The sequence below is a fragment of the Micromesistius poutassou genome (genome assembly GCF_964030765.1).
Source record: "Micromesistius poutassou genome assembly, chromosome: 19".
Taxonomy (NCBI): domain Eukaryota; kingdom Metazoa; phylum Chordata; class Actinopteri; order Gadiformes; family Gadidae; genus Micromesistius; species Micromesistius poutassou.
Window position 1 is genome coordinate 3,744,949 of NC_140289.1, and position 20,616 is coordinate 3,765,564.

A 20,616-nucleotide genomic window follows, 5' to 3' on the forward strand; every position below is an offset into this window, starting at 1 on the left:
AATATAACAGTAGCCTAAGCTTATTTAAATGAAAGTACATTAGTAATATCTAGCCAACCTCTAGATGTCAGCATTACAGCCCATATAAATATGTCTTCATAGTTGAATCTTGAAGATGTACTTTATTATACTTCCATGCACCAAGTTCCATGCATTAAGCGTAATAATTTCGATTTATTATAAGTTTTCAAGATAAAGAAGTTTATGTTTAATATAATAGTATTGTATTTATTGTATAAATATGTAAATAATGAAATTTGTATTAAAGTTGAATGTACTACACACTTGTTTGTTTATGTTGATATGCAGCATCGTAATTTCTGAATGGGGGAGAGCAACAGAGATGGTAAAATAAATGCATTAGGCATGTTACATAGCCTTATGAATACGTAAAATATATGACCAATGTAAACATTAATTACCTCCGTCTGACCAAGCATACGTTTTGTCTAACTCTAATTTTTAAAACAAATTATTGAACTTCAGGTGAACCAAAATCAACCATAAACCGGATAGTTTAAGTTAAAATCCCCTCTGAAATAATCCGTTATTCTAATGAAAAGTTTAAACCGGTTTAGGATTTCCAAATTCTGCGTGTACAACATGCATGAAACGTGACGAAAATATAGTGAAGATGTAAACACGGCTGTCTCTCGCGGTGAGACAAAAATAAAATTATGAAACATAGAAATTGTTAATTTATTAATTATGTTAAAACGAGTTTTGTATGCAGCACTGTAAACTCCTGGACGGTAACTCTACCCGGAAACATGGTAGTGTAGGAATTTCCGGTGACGTCAGCGCGTCAGGACTCCATTAGTGTTGCAGCTGTTTGGAGAATAACAACAAAACGGGGGCGACTGTCAGCGTTTTCGCACTTGTCAGTTCTTCGCAGTTCAATAGGGACGAGGTGTCGACACGACTGGGAGCTGAAACCTCCTTTCCCACCCGGAGCATCGCCGGCTTCTAACCACGGCCGCTCTCGGTGAGGAAACTCTGGCCTCCGCTTCCTCCTCCTCCGACTCGGACACCGGCGGAGCGTCGCCGCCCCCACGGAAGAAACACCGAGCCTCGGCGGCGGAGGGAGCAGGAGAGCCCGTGGCGTCAACAGTCGGAGCGGGCCTTCACGGTGTTGGACTCGGAATTGCTACCACTTCTTCTTCTCCCTCTCTCCATTCTCAAGCCACCTCCGCGATTCATTTTAATCGAAGTCTAGTCAGCAATCTCGGCATTAATATGCAGGCAAACGGAGCAGGACAGGAATCATCGGAGCTTTCCTGTCTTAATAGCGCACAAAACGGGGAGTCATCCTCGGGTAGTGGGACACACTCGAACGGGCTTCTGTCTAGCACAAATAACGGGAATGGTGTCGGTACCAGTAACGGGGCTTCTACCGGACCAGGCTCCGGGACCGTCTCGACGGTTTCTGGTTCTGACGCCTCGTCGAAGAAGAAGAAGCGACTCTCTCAAGCGGAGGAAGATGTCATCCGATTAATAGGACAACATCTCCACGGACTAGGGCTAAAGTAAGTTCACCAGATCCGCCAATTGAACGAAAAGCTTAAACCCATGTAAGCTTGTGGCGTATCCACCCCCGATGTGTGTGTCGAGGGTTAAAACTGCGAGATGGCAGACCATCATCGTCCCAGAGCCATCAGTGCGTTGGACAGACACAAACATGGGGGGATGGGATAGCTGTGAGCTCTGTAGTTCAGAGAAGAAGGGGTCCATCTTGCACAATAACAGTGCTAGCTCTGTGGCTAACTTCACTAGCCTGCGTTCCAGTGTTGTATTTGTCTAACTGCACGTCTTAAAACACAGTGGGATGTGAACCTTTGGACTGAACACGCATCCATCGTGCTCAGAACAAGGGGGAATCATCTGAAACAGGGTTGTTGTGTTTATTTTTTGACATAAAGCCCAATTACATCAATCCATGTAATTCACAACCCGATGGAAAAAAAACGGTTGTTGCATATCTGCAAACTACCAGTCTTGTATTGTGGCGAATACAATTAAATTAATCAGGCATGTACATATGATAACATTTATGTACCGAGAACTGTTGGACTGTGGATTTTTACCCACATCCGCCACGTTTCTCGGGTGTTTTCATCGTGGATGCACGGTCTTTAAATACCTGACAAACCATTCAGGGTCAGGCGTAGTTGCATTAACACACGGTTATGAAAACTGTCCAGAGTTATTTTAGGGTTCAAATCACGGATGCACTCTTTAAAGCCGTTTGGACTGTCATACGCCAGGACACCATCGCATAGATTATCCAGCTATTTATTGTTTATTTGCATGTTTGTATCCGCACACATGTTTTTATCAATTTATTCACGAAATGAATGCACGTTGACAGTACACATACACTTAAATCACATAATGCCATTTCATATTATGACGGTCATCCATGGCATGTGCATTGTGTGTGCGAGTCATTCCTGAAGAAGACGGATCGTTTCTCTCATTGGCGTAGTATACAGTTTCATGGCGGCCGAGGAATGCGCGTCAAAACCAGCTGTTTTAGATTAGAACGGTGGGTTTCATTCTAATTATAGTATAGCGTCCAATGGACGAACCAAGCCTCTGCGAGAGATTTATTTCTAGTCTTCTGAGTTTGGATCGGCCACTGTCAACATAGTGACCCGAAAATACACCATTAGATTTCTAGACCTCCGCAGCTCTCGGCTAAGTTCACTGTCTTGTGTTAAGCCACCATTGCACGGCAGTATAAAGTAGAGACAAGAGCAGAGAATGAATGCCCTACTCTGAACACACGGCTGCTGTTGCTGCTGCGCCATTCCATTGCTACCTGCGGATGATGTCATTCTGCCAAAGTGTCAGCAGCCCCTTCTTCTCCCAGTCGGAAATGGTCACGAGCATCAACTACCTTACAAAGCAGTTGATGGGTTCTTTGTTTATTGATTGATGTCTTGGCTATTAAGTGCTCAACATTTAACAACGTGTCTCCTTTTCAAAGCCACATGAGTTATTTCATTGAGTATTGTAAACCAATCATTAGGCATACCCAGATTCATAAAAAAGGCTTACATTACAACTGTTTCCTTTCACCTTATCAACAAGTGCACGGTAGGATAATGGATCGCAGTGATATCTTAACTCTGTAGTTAGATGTAGCTTTAAGCTGTGAAGTATGCTGTTAGGAACAAACAAAAGCACACATTCAATTAGCTATTTCACCATCTTCATAACCCTTTTAAGGTAAAATATGCGGAGGCATACATACGTCAAATAGATGCACATTACAAAACCACATACCTTTTCCAGATACACCATAGCACAAATAAATAAACAATCTCACCCTGCTGTGACATTGTAGCTCTCTTAAGTTTCACAGGTATGGACATGGACAATGTAAAAAAAAAAACACATGCTAATCCTGCTCTAAATGGTAGTCTCTTAATCCAGCTCTGCCTTAGTTAAGAGAATGGTTGATGTACACGTCCCCTGATCAAGATGTAGTTGACAATGCCTTTAAACACTCTTTGAATTACTCCATCACCATTTTCTCACCCGTCACCCGTCTTCCTGTGTACTTCCTCTGCAGTCAGACGGTGGACCTGCTGATGCAGGAGTCGGGGTGCAGACTTGAACACTCCTCGGCCACCAAGTTCCGCAACCATGTCATGGAGGGGGACTGGGACAAGGTGTGTGTATGGGGGTGACCAGTGACACGCTTATGTGGTCAGAGAGGCTGTTCATTTGAACTTCAGGTCCATTTTGGCATTCATCGTCACCTTATATGTCGGGTGTAAGTGTCTCTGAATATATAGGGCTATAGGACAGTAGGATTTTCCTAGCTTCAATCCATTAGCATATCTTTCCACTATGGCGGCATTGGATAAACAGCCAAAGTGTACTGGCCTGCAGCCAGAAGCAATCGTTGTCCATTTTGAAGGAGTAATAAAAAAAAAAACTAAACTAATTTACCCTGAAACCTGGTTTCCATAGCGAGGCAATACCATAACCCTAGCTAATAACATTTCCCTCTGTGACCCTTTGACTGTATAACTCATCATCAAGGGTGGGTGGAAGGAAAGCTATGGCTGGCTGATGGCAATATAAAGTCCTTATGGGCTGCAGTTAAAAGCAGAATGCATCTTCTGTTGTTTTCTAGAGTTCACTAGATTCCCTCGGGTGGCATAATACCCCAAGAGGAACTAAACATACCTGTCAGTGGTCGCTCATGTAATTGTTCCTGTGGTGAGCTGCAAGAGGGCTCCATTATTTTTAAAGTTAATAATGAAAAAGAAGCAACTCCCTCACCATAGGCCTACTGAGTTTAAAAGGTTTGTCGACGCCAAAGGCTCTGCAGTAAAAATAAGTCGTATACTGAACAATAACCAAGTGCAAATTGCAATAAAGAACATGTGTAATAGTTGTTTGTACAAATGGCTTGTTAGATCACTACCAAGCCTTAAGCTTGGCACTTGCTCCCATTTTTATATTTTATATTCAATCCATTTTTGAATCACTCCTATGACGTACCATAAAGTAATGGCTTCATGCAGATCCTAAAGCCATCTCATAAAATGGACGTTTATTTTGTTGTGTATACATTGTCATTTATCTTCCCCCCCCCCCGTGCCTGCATAGAAACTGCTGAGCTAACCATTTCTCTTTTTGTCCCTCTATCCCCTCATCCTCTTTGTGTGGGACCAGGCTGAGAATGATCTCAACGAGTTGAGAGCACTGATGCATTCTCCCAATGCCATTGTGGTAAGCTCCCTCCCTCTCTCTTTCTGTATCTATCTATGTCTCTCTCTCTCTTATGTCTCTGCTCGGGGGGCGGGATTGGTTCTAGAACACATGTCACACACTACAGGAAGGGTGGATGGTTCAAATCAAACCAACAGTCAAACTTTTCTGGCTGTGTACAGGATGGATACTAATGCAAATAGTGCCGTCATGTGTGACCCCTTAATGACATGGCCATCCTGAAATGCTGGCTGGCACGGATTCATTCCCCACCTATCCAGTGACCCTTCCCCATAGCAGCCCTGCCACATCACTTATCATCTAATCATTTAATTCAAATAATTAACTCATATAATTGCATGTTTAAAGAATGGACAACATAGTTAGACAGAGGTTGTGACTTTTTTGTAGAAGTTTTTAGAGGCAAAGGTGTCAAAGTACTATTACAGAGGCGTATCATGACTCAGTCATTGTTAAGCGTTAATGGACCATGTTAGTCAGCATTTAACAGCCCCCCATGTTGAAAGAAACAGTCCCGTTTTATGCTAAAATCCATTGACTAGTGAAGGATTATCATTTGTATTCCATGCAAGGGTTGCCTTTTCTTTTTTTACTTGCAGTCGATGTAAGTCCTAGAACGATTGCAGTAGTCATGTGGTCGTTCTTTACAAATAATCTATAGAGCCAAAGTGTGTGTGTGTGTGTGTGTGTGTGCTTTTATTTTGAGGGACTGTCTTATATTTGCATGTATTGTGAAGTTTGCAAGCCTTGAACGCCTCTCCGGGGCTGTGGCACAGACTGCAAAGTTCAGATAAGAAACAGTCTCTTAGATGTCTGCATGGAGCTGTAGCCACGAGTGATTCACACTTTATTATCAGTCGTCTCCATTATAATTGACCAAGCGTTCAGTTAGCGTCGTAGGAGCACCACTCCCAGTGCCCTAAAAAAACATGCAGTGAAGCCTTAAAAAAAGGCATGTCAAATGACGATAATTGTCTTTTTGATAACTTCCATAGTCATGGATGTAGCGCGGACGTGGTCTCATTCCGTACTGCGTTTCTCTCCTTCCCTCCCTCCTCTCTGTGCCTTCCCCTCCCCTCCTGACCACCGGGGGGCGCTGCTTGCAGCGGATGAAGTTCCTTCTGCTGCAGCAAAAGTACCTGGAGTACCTGGAGGACGGCAAGGTGCTGGAGGCCCTGCAGGTGCTCCGCGGCGAGCTCACACCGCTCAAGTACAACACGGACCGCATCCACGTCCTCAGCGGGTACACAACCACGTCCATCACCTACCCCCTGTTCCTCACACTCATCCATTCATAGAGCTCCAGAGGCTGCCATAGTGAATCGACCCGATTCTTCCCTATGGTCAGACATCTAGAGCAGTGAATCCCAAACCTTTACTTGATATTGTCATCGAAACCTTCCGCGATTCGCCTCCTATGTAAATGTATGTAAATACACACGCAGTGGCCGAGAAAAGGGTGCCAGTGCCACCACTTTACACAATTATTACTGCAAGTATTATTATTGTAAATGCCTTTAATTTTTTTCACAAATACACTGTGTGTGTGTGTGTGTGTGTGTGTGTGTGTGTGTGTGTGTGTGTGTGTGTGTGTGTGTGTGTGTGTGTGTGTGTGTGTGCGTGCCTTCAGAATTACATGAAGGAAAGATACGTGCTTAACCCTCTACTATATGATCTTTGTGTGTGTGTGGACCACTGCATGCACCTTTGTGTAATAAGCTGCAACCCCTGTGCCGGTCCTGTTCTCGAGGTCACCTCTGTCTTCACCGGCCTCCCCATTGAGTGTGCAGCAGAAATAGAGAGAACAGAATCTCCTTAATGAAAGCCGCTCCCTAACACATCCATGCTAAATGGTCGTTAACAGTTATTAACCGCTAAAGTTGATGCCACTCTCACTGATCCCTACCTCGAAGGAGACTCCTCACCTCGGATATCCACTTTTTTGACAAGAATCTACTAGCACTGCACCTTTTTAATGGAGACGGCATTGAAATATGTCCACCATAGTTCATTCACAGTTCATTCAGAGGACGTACAATAGCTGTGAACATCCTGTTTTTTACTTTTTTTTTCTTCCTCTTCCCTCGTTATTTTGCCGTTTGCTTCGTTTTAGTTTGTTCGTTGTGCAGATGTAATGGAAAACAAACCACACTGGTTTGTTATGTCCAGACCAACACGTGTGTGTGTGTGTGTGTGTGTGTGTGTGTGTGTGTGTGTGTGTGTGTGTGTGTGTGTGTGTGTGTGTGTGTGTGTGTGTGTGTGTGTGTGTGTGTGTGTGTGTGTGTGTGTGTGTGTGTGTGTGTGTGCGTGTGTGCGTGCGTCACCCTAGCTCTGGAAATCATGGAAGTTACTATGATCTGGTCATTAGTTACGATCCATATCCGTTAAGCACCTACAGAAACTCAATAGGTCTTTCCAGATTCAATAAGAGATGGGAATGGCTGAGTGATTTGTCAGCTGCTCATTCTTGGTAGCCTGACATCCATATCCATAAGACTGCTCATTCCTCTCTCATCTGCATTTGAATCATCAACCACCTACCAGACCGGACTTATGTCCTTGACACTTGTAATCAGAAGTACATCTGTTGTTTGTAGGGGAGGATGATCTAATGGACGAAAGGCTGCATATGAGCAATGTATTCCCTCACAATTCTTAAAGCTACATGGCACAAGTTGGCTTGTCTGATTCCCATTGGTCATTGTGCTGTAAAGACAATTTGTTCATGAAAGGACTTTTCTTTTACCAAAGGTATGGAAATACTGTGTTTATTCCAGATAAACAGAGATAGAAAAATAATAACAATCTCCCATTTTCATCAAAGCCTTCTCTCATCAGAGTTGTTGTTTGCATTTCAGGTACCTGATGTGTAGCCATGCAGAGGACTTGAGAGCCAAGGCAGAGTGGGAGGGGAAGGGCATTGCCTCACGCAGCAGACTGCTGGACAAACTACAGAGTGAGATACACGACGCGATACAATGCACCACTCATCCAAACAGAATAACCACATCTTTTGCAGAGAAATTGTGTGTGATATGATGATAAACGTCAGGAATATCCACGATTCAACCAGCATTCATCCGTCTCTCGATGGCTCTCCCCTCCTCTCTCTCTCCCCCCCTCAGCATACCTGCCGCCCTCGGTGATGCTGCCTCCGCGGCGGATGCAGACGCTGCTCAGGCAGGCGGTGGAGCTCCAGAGGGACCGCTGCCTCTACCACAACACCAAGCTGGACAGCAGCCTGGACTCGGTCTCCCTCCTCCTGGACCACGTCTGCAGCCGGTCAGTAGCGCAAGGGGCTAGCATGTGCGCTACTACTGGCATGCGGTAATAGAACGACCAGCATTTGTAGCTTATGCTTTGACTAACATGCATGCCCATGCTATGAGTAGCATTTGCTAATGCTATGAATAGCGTGCGCTAATTCTATGACTAGCATGTGTGCTGCTGTTATGATTAGCATGCGCTAATGCCATGACTAGCATGTGTGCTAATGCTGTGACTAGCATGTGTGCTAATGCTACGATACGCATGTGTGCTTATGCTACTAATAGAGCTAAGATAATGTGTTATGATGAGGGGGGGGGGATATTTGTTATTTGTTTATATTTGTTTAGAAGTATTGAAACTAAGCATCTGTATTTTGAAAGTAATTACTGGGAATGATAAGTTTTCATGACCTACAAAGAAAACATTTATTAATGCTCATAAAACGGTTGTTAACAGTTGAATAGGGGTAAACTGGTCTTGTGTTGCATGTAATTGGTTGTGCCAAACCCTGGCCTCTTGTGACCACTGAACTCTCCTAATTTCAGGAAACAGTTCCCCTGCTACACGCAGCAGATCCTCACAGAGCACTGTAACGAAGTCTGGTTCTGCAAGTTCTCTCACGACGGCACCAAGCTGGCCACTGGCTCCAAAGACACCACTGTCATCGTTTGGCAAGTGGACCCGGTATGTGCGCGCACACACACACACACACACACACACACACACACACACACACACACACACACACACACACACACACACACACACACACACACACACACACACACACACACACACACACACACACACACACACAGAGAGTGTGCGCGACCCCGTTCAGACGTTGATAATTCTTAAGCCATGCTCTCACCAGTCCCTGTTGAGTGCGATGCTTTTCATTCGAACAGTCATTTATAAATAACCACACGGTTCAACGGTTTAGTGAACGTCACAGTCAGTGAAAACTCCCTCATTCATTTCAGTGTCTTTAAATCGACATGGTAAAAAAAAAAGAAGCATAACAACACAGAAATAAATCTACATTGTGGTTCACATGACAGGCCTCCAATCCAGTAGGAAAGCAATATTTTTAGTCAGCCGTGTCAAAGTGTTTATCCCTGCACCCATTTCCATGCACCAGGAGACTCACCAGCTGAAGCTGCTGCGGACACTGGAGGGCCATGCCTACGGTGTCTCCTACCTAGCATGGAGCCCAGACAACACCTACCTGATCGCCTGCGGACCCGACGACTGCTCCGAGCTCTGGCTCTGGAACATCCAGGTGCATACACACACAGCTCGGCCCAGTATATACACCCTTACCCTCCCCACCCTCCTCCCCTACCTGTAGACGGGTAGACGCCGTATAAGTGACATCAAGCATAGATTCCATTCGACAATTTCCCCTGTCTGGTCATCCACGTGAATCAGGATTTTCCGTGAGGTGCATATTTGGTGCCTGTATGTGTGTATACACCAAACCATGGAAGAACTTTTCTGTATCAAGGTATCGGGTCCAGGATGTTGTAATGTTGGGTGTTGTCCGCGTTGTGTAAGCCTCGCTCGTGTTACTCTGTTAACCGCCCCTCTGCACACACACAGCGGAGGGAGCTGGGAAAGTTCTGGAGGCGCTGGGTTGGCTCGCCCACGGTCTTCAGTGTGAACATTTTTAAATAGGTGAACAAGTGGCCGCTTGATGGTAACACAGGCAAATCTCTGTGTGCCCGATAGTCTCTCTCCCCCCATAGATATTCCATAAGCCGTGTACTCAATGACCCCGTCTCTCTTTCACTCCCTCTGCTGTCATTTACCCCTCCCCCACCGTCCTCCTCCTTTCATTCCTCTTATTTCCCCTCCCCATCCCCCACTTCTGCCCTCCTTACCCGCCTGCTTGTTTTTCTCTCGCTCTCTCCCTCGCTCTGCTGCCTGTGGCCCCCTGGTGGCCAGACGGGGGAGTTGCGGACCAAGATGTCCCAGTCCCATGAAGACAGCCTGACGAGCGTAGCGTGGAACCCCGACGGCAAGCGCTTTGTCACGGGGGGACAGAGGGGGCAGTTCTACCAATGTGTGAGTACATCGCGCTATATTTAATTACGTGCATAGATTTTATAAATATAATTTAGTGTGTGTGTGTGTGTGTGTGTGCATTCAATGGAAGAACACATGTTTTTTTTTTTTTTATATCGACATGGCATATGTTTGTTCTTCATAAGCCTTTCCTCACCTTTTTTGTTTGCACACTGATATCAACTAGAGACACTGAAACTGCATGGAGGGTCTGTGGGGGAGGGAGGTGAGAATAACAAGCCGCTGCCATGAGGGCGGTTGTTTGGACTGGGGCAGGCAGCTCACTGGACAACGGATCCTCCCAGATATTGATCAGGCAGCCGTGAACCCTCTGAGCCCATTTTCTGCTGCTGTTGTTGTTGTTGTTCTCGGACATCAATGAGTCGTGGCCTAGCTGTGATGTGCGTGTTTCAGTCATGGAAATGGGTCCATTTTAAATGTATTTGTCAAAAGCAAGGTTTTGTTTTTATACAGCCTTTTGTGGTGAATAATATATGGCAATCTTATGCGATCTATGTTTTCATCCTGTTTTGATTAACATATTTAGATTTGTAGCATGCATTATGACACTTATGTTATGCATGCATAATTAATGACTACCAAGGAAACGTGTCCTTACATTAAGGAGGGCAGAGACCTCTATTCTAAGATGATGACATGGTTTTCAGGCTTCTACTGATGAGGGGGCGGGAGTAAGACCCTGTGAGAGTGTAGTGAGAGAACGTTTTATCCATCAAGCCCTAAATAGGACGAAAACAATTCAATTAGTACAATGGGATATTTTGCAGTGGTTGTTCCCAGTTGAAAGTGGTGTGTTTTTATTCACTTGGTGTTAGACTAAAGGTGGCGCTGTTGCAGGCGGTCATTCTAACATGCTGTACATTCCAAGGTCAACCGAGACGGTGCATGTGGTTATCTGGCATAGATAATCCTGTGTGTGGGGGCAGGGTGTGAGAGTGGGGGTTGGTGTGTGTGTGTTAACTAGGGTTGAGCTCTTCGTTTAAAAATTTTAACTGCCTGCTAATTGAATGGGCTTATAGGTTAAAATATTAGATTATTTGATTAATTGCAACTTTCTTTGTATTGGCATTGATGCCTTTTTATGGACAGGCTAGTGAAGAGAGACTGGTTTGTGCATTCAGAGCAGAGGGTTGTTACAATGAGTACTAGCGGGCTTAGTCACCCAGCTGCCCTCTGCAATCAAATATGATATCATGTCATATTTAAATTAATTGTTTTTGCCAAAGGTTTTCGCCAAATGTTATTGCTAGCACATTGAGTGTCTGCTTGACTACAGAAACTTAATTATCAAATATGGGCATTTAAGTGTGGTTTTCCTGGTGGTTTTTTAAAATGTCATTTTAGTTCATTACAGCATACAGTAATGAGATTAGTTTATTCCATGCCTGATAAAGAATAGTGAAATGGTACTCTTTTATGAATTATCTGGAAATTTTAGTCACAGATATAAATATAAATTTTATGTGTAGTATTAAATCAAATTGTATGTAAATCGAATGGAATTGTGTCCTTACCAATACCCAGCCCTAAATGTTATGTACTGGCATGATTCTTGCAATTTGTGGATTGTGCCTTCATGGTTGAATGAACTTATTACAGGATGCGTCCGCTGAATATGTGTACCGTGTGTAGGACCTGGACGGCAACCTGCTGGACTCCTGGGAGGGCGTGCGGGTACAGTGTCTGTGGTGTCTAGGCGACGGCAGGACGGTGTTGGCCTCGGACACCCACCAACGTATCCGCGGTTACAACTTTGAGGACCTCACCGACCGAAACATGTACGTGCGTCTCCCGTTATGGGCTGTAGAAACACAACTGGATGGTGGTTTTCCTTGTTTATGAATGGGTTACCCTAAGCAGCACAATGCACTGCCATAGTGCATTGTTTTAACCAATGTTTTTTTTTATTTTTCCTCACAGAGTACAGGAGGACCACCCTATAATGTCGTTTACTGTTTCAAAGAACGGAAGATTAGCTTTGTTAAATGTAGCAACTCAGGTGAGTCAAGTGTCACATTAACATCACCTACGCTACCTCTGTGCCGGTATAGTTATCATGTAGCTCAACCTTTCTGCACTGGATAGTGAATGCTAAAATTAAAGATCTGATCAAACTTCCCAACCAATAAACAATTTTTAGAAAATGTCATTTAATTAATATATATATATATATATTTTTTTTTTTTTACAAATTGCCTTTCTAACCCCCTGCTACGTTTGCATTAGGGCGTCCACCTGTGGGACCTGCAGGACCGGGTACTGGTGAGGAAGTACCAGGGAGTGACCCAGGGCTTCTATACCATCCACTCCTGTTTCGGAGGACACAACGAAGACTTCATCGCCAGCGGCAGCGAAGGTGCAGACGTCTCCCGAGCCGATGCCATAGCATGACTAATGAATGGCTCCTTGTCCCGAGACCTTTAATGCATGTAGCGCGGGCTCCTTCCTTGTCCTTGCTCCAAATCCCAGCCATGTGCTTCATCTGTAATCTCTTGGAGATTAGACTCAAGAGTTTTTAGTTATTTTACGAGGTTACCATACCAGTATGACTCAAAAATGTGCATTGCATACGTTTCCTCCAGGGAAAGAATATGCATTATATTCTTAACGCACAATAATCATGTAAAGTTTTTTTTTTAGCTCCCGTACGGCTCATAGGTCTAGAGCTTAACATCAGCCTATCTTCCGTGAAACTTTCCCTGTTGACACCTTCCTGTCCCGTTGACCGCTTCCTGTTCCACCCCCTCCCCAGACCACAAGGTGTACATCTGGCACCGCCGCAGCGAGCTGCCCATCGCCGAGCTGACGGGTCACACGCGCACGGTGAACTGCGTGAGCTGGAACCCGGCCATCCCGGGGCTCATGGCGTCCGCCTCGGACGACGGTACAGTGCGCATCTGGGGCCCGGCGCCATTCCTCGAAACGCAGGAGCCCGACGGACTGAACGGTAACCAGCACTAGTTGTTCCTCTAGTGTCACTCAGGGTTGAGTGACGGCTCCCCCGTTCGTCGCTGTGTTTATCTTGCAGTTTGGTGCCACATCTTTTTGGGGCGGGTGCTACTGGCATGAAATGTTTGTTTCTAATATCCGAGTTGGCAACGTTTTACTTGTGTCATGGCACTTTGTGACTGTATTAATCAGGTACTTTGTGTTCCTCCCCAGAAAACTGCAGTAACATGGATAGTTGATGGTGACTGAAAGTACAACAGCTGTCGTCTCTCCAAACAAAAACCACAAGTCCACGACAAAGAAGCCGGGCCATTGACCTCCAACAGCAACCAGAAGAATATCAATCACAAACAAAGTCAACAACAACAAACAAACAAACACCACCTAAGAGCAAATAAAAAAAGCAAGAGGGAAAATTCAAACTGCCTTGTGCTCCGACCCAGATGAAAACTGTGGAGGTGGCGGGATTGAAAAAAGGCACTCAGCACACATCCAGGTCTTCATCCAAACCCCTGATTGTTACCCAGAGATTTGGAAAGCCAGTCGTCGGCTTCCACCACCCTCCCCTTCACAAGGCCCCAGGCGTCCAAAAGTCTCTTGCAAGAGCCACCTCCACCTCGGACTAGGAACCCAACATCGTGCTCCCCCACCCTCCTTGGTCTCCCTCAAAGACAGACACTGCAGACTCGGCGTATAATCTTTGGACGAAGTCTGTCTGCCTTTCTATCCCTCACATATATATATACATATATATATGTATATGTGTGTGCGTGTATATATGTGTGTGCGTGTGTGTGTGTATACATGGAGACCGGCATGGGGGTGTTCTGGGGTGGATGGTGTACAGGGGGGTATAGCAACTCTTCTGTCTGTGTTTTTTCTTCTTGCTCTTCTTACTCTAAGCTATATTCTTCGCACTTGAGTCGTTGGAAGAAGGCTACAAAAAAAATCGTAAAAAAAAACACTGGTCAACCAACTGACAAAAGAGGACACAAAAAAAAAGATACTGCTCGATGTTGAATTTGTTTTCTTGATAATCCCAGCGTTATTCCCGTTTTAAGAGGTGACTCTTCGCTTGGAGTAGAGAGCGTGGCCATTGAAAGCTTTAGTGTCAAGAATACACTGTCCCTTGGGTTCTTTCATTTAGGACAAAGTTGCTTGGGGTTCTGTTTTATTTTATTTTATTTTTTTTCCATTCCCGTAATTATACAATCTGAACCAGAAGTATCTGTGGTGTTGTCTGTAGGATGAAGCCCCCACCCAATCATCACACAGTTGAGCTAGCTACCGCACATCTCCCCCCGCCCCCTCCCCTCCAAAAGAAGACGTAAGCAAGAGGGACTTTAGTTGCATATCATTGGCGAGAAGACCGTTGACTGCAAAACCAGGGCTTTGCTTTACCGCCATTTTCTATGACCTCTGTCTAAAAGACACGCTCGCAGACACAAAGGAGCATCAGAAACCCCTCTCTTTGCACACTAATGACTACACTTGTTGTGTATGCGTGTGTGTTGTGTTGTGTATGTGTGTCTGTCATTGTGCATGACCACATTTGTGTGGATGTCGGCGTGTATGATGGCAGGGGCATGCATACCTGTGTGTATGTGTATGTGTGTGTGTGTGTGTGTGTGTGTGTTTTGTAAGCCCGTGCTAAACTTACACCAGCAGAAGAAACTTGCTCTCTCCCCCCTCCCTCCCCCCCACTGCTGCCCCTCAAATCCACCAGTTAATATTGTAAAAGGCTTTTAAATACAATCTTAAGTTATCCAAAGCCCCATAGCGACCTCTATCTGTGGAACTAATGAAAACTTGAGAGCCATTTTGTAAAAACATTTTGCTTTTTGCTTTTTTAATCTGGGGCTTTTCTTTTACATTGAATCTGTTTTATATATAAATATATATAAATATATTTCTCCTTACCACACATCCTTCCAATGATGATTTGTTGGCATTGGCAGTCTTACTTTGAAGGGGGTAACCCGGGTGGAGTTGAAGGTGTGTTCTGACCTTTTTGATTAGTTCTTTTCGCCATTAGTTGTAACCGGTCGCGTTATGAGTAAAGGTTGATTTCAAAGATGTTCATGATTGTAATCACTGAAGTTAAATGGTTGAGCGTCACCCAAGGGATAGAGGCAGCAATAACCAGAAAAGCTACAAGTCCAGGGCACTTGGGGAATGTTTCTAATTTCGCGAGACACAAAACCGACTGCCTTCCGCGTCACACATTTGCACAAACACCTTCAGTACGTTCAACCCTCCTCCGTTCCCCCATTGCACTTTGACTGGTCTTTTGCTTTTCTCTTGAGACAAAGACCGGAATCCATTTGGTTATATTCTATCCAAACTTCTGGTGTCAAAATCCACCGCAAGTCTGAATACTAAAACGTTTAGTTAATGTTGACCCATCCTGAGGAGAGCCCCCCCCCTGTTTTGCCCTCCATGTGACCTGACACGGGGGTGGAATATAATATTTTACATGACGCATCAGGGAACACAAACCCACGCGTACAACGCATAACGGCCTCATTTTGAGTTTGCCACACATGGAAGGCTTGGTAGGATAACTAAAGACCTCTCTCTCTCACACACACACACACACACACACACACACACACACACACACACACACACACACACACACACACACACACACACACACACACACACACACACACACACACCAAGTTGATCAGTGGCCACGGCATCATTCAAGGATTTCTTCCCTTTTTCAGATATGACTATTTGATACAGACTGATAAAAAGGTTTAAAACAATGCTTTTCTGTCTGTTTTTATTGAACTTTTTGTTACTTTACATTTTGTTCTCATATATATAATTTTTTTTTTGGTTGACCGCTATCCCTGTATGATTATATTAAAATATAACTAGACATTCGGAGTCCTTTTTATTTTTAAATCCTCCTAGTTCTTAGTTTTTTCCTTTTGCAATTATTTTAATATATCTACCACTACTAATACAAATCAATATGCACCGTTTAACACCTGTCGCCTAGGAGTATGACTATTTTCAGGTTCCAACTATCCACCCCTCGCCTTTAAAAGAGATACCTTCATGTGAAACTCTTCTTCGCATGTTTCTGTTGTTGAAGTATAGCTCTCTTTCTGGTGTGTGTGCGTGTGTGTGCCAGCTTTTACCCGGCAGTCGCTAGTCGTCTACCCGTTATCCAAACCAAACTCATGAGGCTTACACACAGTGGGCTTTCCGTCTGGTGTGCGTGGGTCATTCGTCTTGAAACTCATCGGTCTCTGAATTCAGTTTTAACTGCTGGACCGGCGGATGGGCTTGCATCTCTTCCTCTACGCCGATGGGACATTTCAGAAGATTAAAGGCTAAAACCTTCAACAACAAAAAAAACCAAGAAGCTTTTTTGCAAGGAAGCTCCACATGTATCTGCTGGTGGCATATTATGTGTCTGTATGCAATTTGGTGTCTATTCCGTTATTTGGTGGGGTTTTAATCAGGGGAGCTGTTCCTTATTCTAAAATGTCTTATCCCTCTCTTGGGTCAGTAAAGTGGTCATGGAGGAGTATTGAGGGCTAAACTGTAGCATCTCTGGGCAGTTCATTGGTTTTGGGTGGGAGAGATGTGTGGGTTTGAGTTGTACGTGTTATTTACAAAAGTGATTGTACTGTTTTGTATCATTGTGTAGAAGAAGTGTTATGTATGCATATTTTCAATAAAGATTTCAGGGTTTTGAAAAAATAATGTTGACCTAACTCAAGGGTCAGAGGGTTTTCACGGCTCCTAGCCATATCTGGTAGTAGGCCTAGTTATATTTAATATTCATGTGCCTCTCTTATGAGAGTCTATCAAGACAATTTTAGCAGGGTTTGATAATAAAATACGCGGTTGATAAACCTCAGCCAGGACTGGGTAAGGTTTTCGAGCGATCGGACTGGGAAGTATTCATATTTTACTAAGCCACACATCCACCAATGAAGCACTCAGAGAATTTATTCTCTGAAAATAGGCAATCGTTTATGAAACGGTTCAGACCACTGAGCAGGATAAATAGGAGGGGGGGGGGGGCATAAACAAAACCTTAACAATATATGAATACAAATTATTTTAAAGTTGAGTTGGCTTCTATTAAATATATATTTTCACTTACATAAATTCAGAAAGTATTTATTTATTTCTCATTCAAACGTCTCGAATTAATTCTCGTTAATTTCATGTTTCAAGCATTATAAAAATATAACATCCTCAGTAGGCCTACATGTGAATGAGGCTTTGACATTCAACACTCACCGACATGATGGACTTTCAGTCTTCCTTCTTCTCAACCGCAACCGGAACAGGTAGTATTGTGGGCGGGGCTGGATCAAAGTTTCTAGGCAGGGCTGGTCATCCAGCCACGCATTCCCGCAGGCATTAGCTTCTCAGTGGAGGAGGCATTGGAGGAGGCAGTGGTAGAAACAGTGGCGAAGAAAGAGGAAACAGTGATGTTTGTTCAGATTTTCCAAAAGTGCAGTTTAATTAAATATCAATAATTGTGGATGGTGGTCTTTCGCACGGTAATACCTCACCATCCACAGAACCAGATAACATATGGGCATTGGCAGTGTGCGAAATACGGGGGGGGCTGCCCCCCCCCCCCCCCCCCCGATTAACCCATGAGACACCCTGAAAGCCTGAAAAGCAAAATTTGAAGGGGGTCTCAAATTTCGTAAAAAAAATTAAAAAAAAGTATATATATATATATATATATATATATATATATATACCTTTTATTATTATTATTATTATTATTATTATTATTATTATTATTATTATTGTCACTAATGGTCATTTAAATGTGTTTAAGCTCACCATGTCCAGTAGGCCTATTCAGAATTTTTAACATTTATTCACAAATATGTTCTATTTTTTGCCATGCGGAGCCAGCCAGTCATGTGCGCGTATGCAAATTAGCCATGTGCGCCAAACAGAAGAAGGGCCCTATCTTGCGCCCGGTGCAATTGACTTTCTACACCGACTCATGTGTCGTTGCTAGTTTGCACCCGGCGCAAAGCTGATTTTCCCCCGCAGCAACCAGGCACCACTACACTTGCGCCTGGAGAGGGCAACGCAATTGCGCCACTGACCGAAAAATACCTGGTCTATAGCGGATAGCGCAGTTGTTGTTGCTATTTTGACGTGCAATGGCAGGTCGGAACGCTTACACACACGTAGGCTATACACACAGGCATGCAAACTTTCGGCGAAATTCGCCGTTTTTTAAACAAAATTGGCTACTTGTGTGATTCGTGGAGATCCATTGAGAAAACATTGGGGGTGGGGGGGGGGGGGGGGGGGGTCTACAGTCTGACGCAAACGAGACGATAACTAAATCCAAATCAATTTAGGATGACAAAAACTACGACGAAATCTTTTGACACTTTCGCCAACGAATAAAAACGAGACGAAAATGTAAGCGGGACGATTTGGGAAGCGATCCAATCAGAACTAAGCTCTTTATGTGGGGAAGTAGGCCTACTGATCGTCCCGCCCGGCAGGTCAACTAGCAGGCGCTTGCTGCGTCGCAAGCAAGTGTCCCTTTGTAAACAGTTTGGCGCAACAATCACCGGTTAAAACACAACCAACTTGAAGTCATTGGCAGACGAGTCATCCCGAAATTCACGCAAAGATAAGCATACTTAACCAGTTTTTTTTCTTTCAAGCTAATGTTATGTGTGTTTTCGCTAAAATTGAGAAACACAGGATTCACTGTGCTTTCTGTGACATGAGAGAAACAGTAAAAATGAATACTAATATTTTATAAAGAAAGCTATCTTAGTGGGAAAGCCACGCAACAGATAGCCACGGTTACATACAGTAATGTTGTTATGACGGGAGAAAGGAGCAGAAATATAGTAGGCCTATAGAGACAACTTAAGATAAGATAAATGAAGTTGTTTCATATCACAACAGTTTGGTCTGTGTATGTATATTTCACTTAATTTTAGAAGTTAAAAAAAATAATAATAATGATAAAAATAAAAAATATATATATATATATATATATATATATATAAAATTATATGAAAAAAATGTGTTTAAAAAAATTATTAAAAAAAATATTTAAAAAAATTCCAAAAAATAAATATGTAAAAAAATTATATAAAAAATAATTGTATTAAAAAAATAAAATAAAATAAAAAATATGACCTGCGCGAAATGTTTTTTTTTTTTTTTACCTGCGCGCATCATCGCAAAAAAAAACATGCGCGCAGGTCCAAAAAAAAGACGCGCGCACAGGTCCAAAAAAAAGATGCGCGCGCAGGTAAAAAAACAACAACATTTCGCGCAGGTCATATATATTTTTATTTTTTATAATTTTTTTAATACATTTTTTTAATATAATTTTTTTTCTATACATTTTTTTATATAATTTTTCTTCAAAGATTATTCATACGTGTGAAACTATAGAAATACTATAGAAATAGCGTGTGGATTGTGGAAACATTTATTTCCATAGGGCTGCATGAATGAACATGAATGAGTATAGTAGGCTACGCCATGCGTTAAAATGATGATAATAATACTGTGGGGCGCGGCACGGATAGAATGAGACAGGAGCCCAGGTTTAAGCGGTCAAACAACTTCCGTGCCCCATACACCGCACGACTCCGGGAGTTGCCTTTATTTGAATATAGGACACGATAACACAGAAACACGGCACACCTGACCAACACAAATAACACTCTCACTCACGGTCACGATCACACTGCACATCACACAATAAGGGAACAGAATAAAGAACCACCCAACCACCAACCCCAAGGTGATCCAGGGGGCGCCGAGAAGGTCCAAACCCCTACCAGAGGTGCACCCCCCAGCATCCCTTGCGCAGGACCCCCATAGGTGTCCACGGCAGTGGTTGCCACAATACATTCAAGCAAAGTATATTCCAGGCTTCCAAAACAAAATCTAGTTTTAGGGTAAATTATTGGTTAAATTATTTGGGAAAGAACAGCTGATACAGCGGTAAATTGTAGGCCTTTTAAATCAATGCATCTGCAAACACCGTACAGCAAACACATATGTTCTTGACCCAGACATCGTGTACAAGCCCATTACTTTTAGGATTGATGAGTATTTGATCGTGAGAAAACATCGTTTTACCGCGAGTGAGTGTTTAAAAGAATGAATGAATGCGGGTGATGCTTGGTGCGCGTGTGTGCGCGCCCATCTGTCTAAACACACAAATTAAACACGTAACGCATAATGCAGTCCATGGCGATGTATATTAACAGGGGGACACGATAATGTATACAATACTGGTAACAAACGATGTTTGTTAATGTATTGCCGCATATCATTAAATATACCCACAGTTGCGGCCATCGAGGACCGCGTCCGCATATGTTTTAAGTTGTCTTTGCCGCAATTTACATGACGAATCAGTGTTTCTGAAGTTGGAGAAGAAAACGCTATTCCATGTGTTAATTATGCCTATTATTTGGCCATAAACTGAGCCATTTGAAGTTTGAAATTCATGTGGTCATGCATCTGTCTCAGCGGAGACTGCAAACGCGCTGTCAAAAATCAACTTGT

General features: G+C 43.5%; 1 protein-coding gene across 2 annotated transcripts; it reads left to right on the forward strand.

The window, feature by feature from the left end:
* Positions 1-790: 790 nt before the first annotated feature.
* On the forward strand, positions 791-14,380 carry LOC311363945 (WD repeat-containing protein 26). Of its 2 annotated transcripts, none has more exons than XM_084483934.1 (14): positions 791-1,526; positions 3,578-3,677; positions 4,693-4,749; positions 5,856-5,992; positions 7,608-7,705; positions 7,875-8,076; positions 8,565-8,703; positions 9,161-9,301; positions 9,967-10,086; positions 11,740-11,885; positions 12,028-12,106; positions 12,334-12,463; positions 12,860-13,054; positions 13,270-14,380. In XM_084483934.1, exons 1-14 carry the CDS (start codon positions 1,237-1,239, stop codon positions 13,293-13,295), a joined length of 1,860 nt encoding a protein of 619 aa, XP_084340060.1. In that variant the 5' UTR covers positions 791-1,236; the 3' UTR covers positions 13,296-14,380. The 2 variants fall into 2 exon arrangements, with proteins under 2 accessions (XP_084340060.1, XP_084340061.1); XM_084483935.1 differs by having other exon boundaries at positions 7,875-8,031.
* Positions 14,381-20,616: the final 6,236 nt, after the last annotated feature.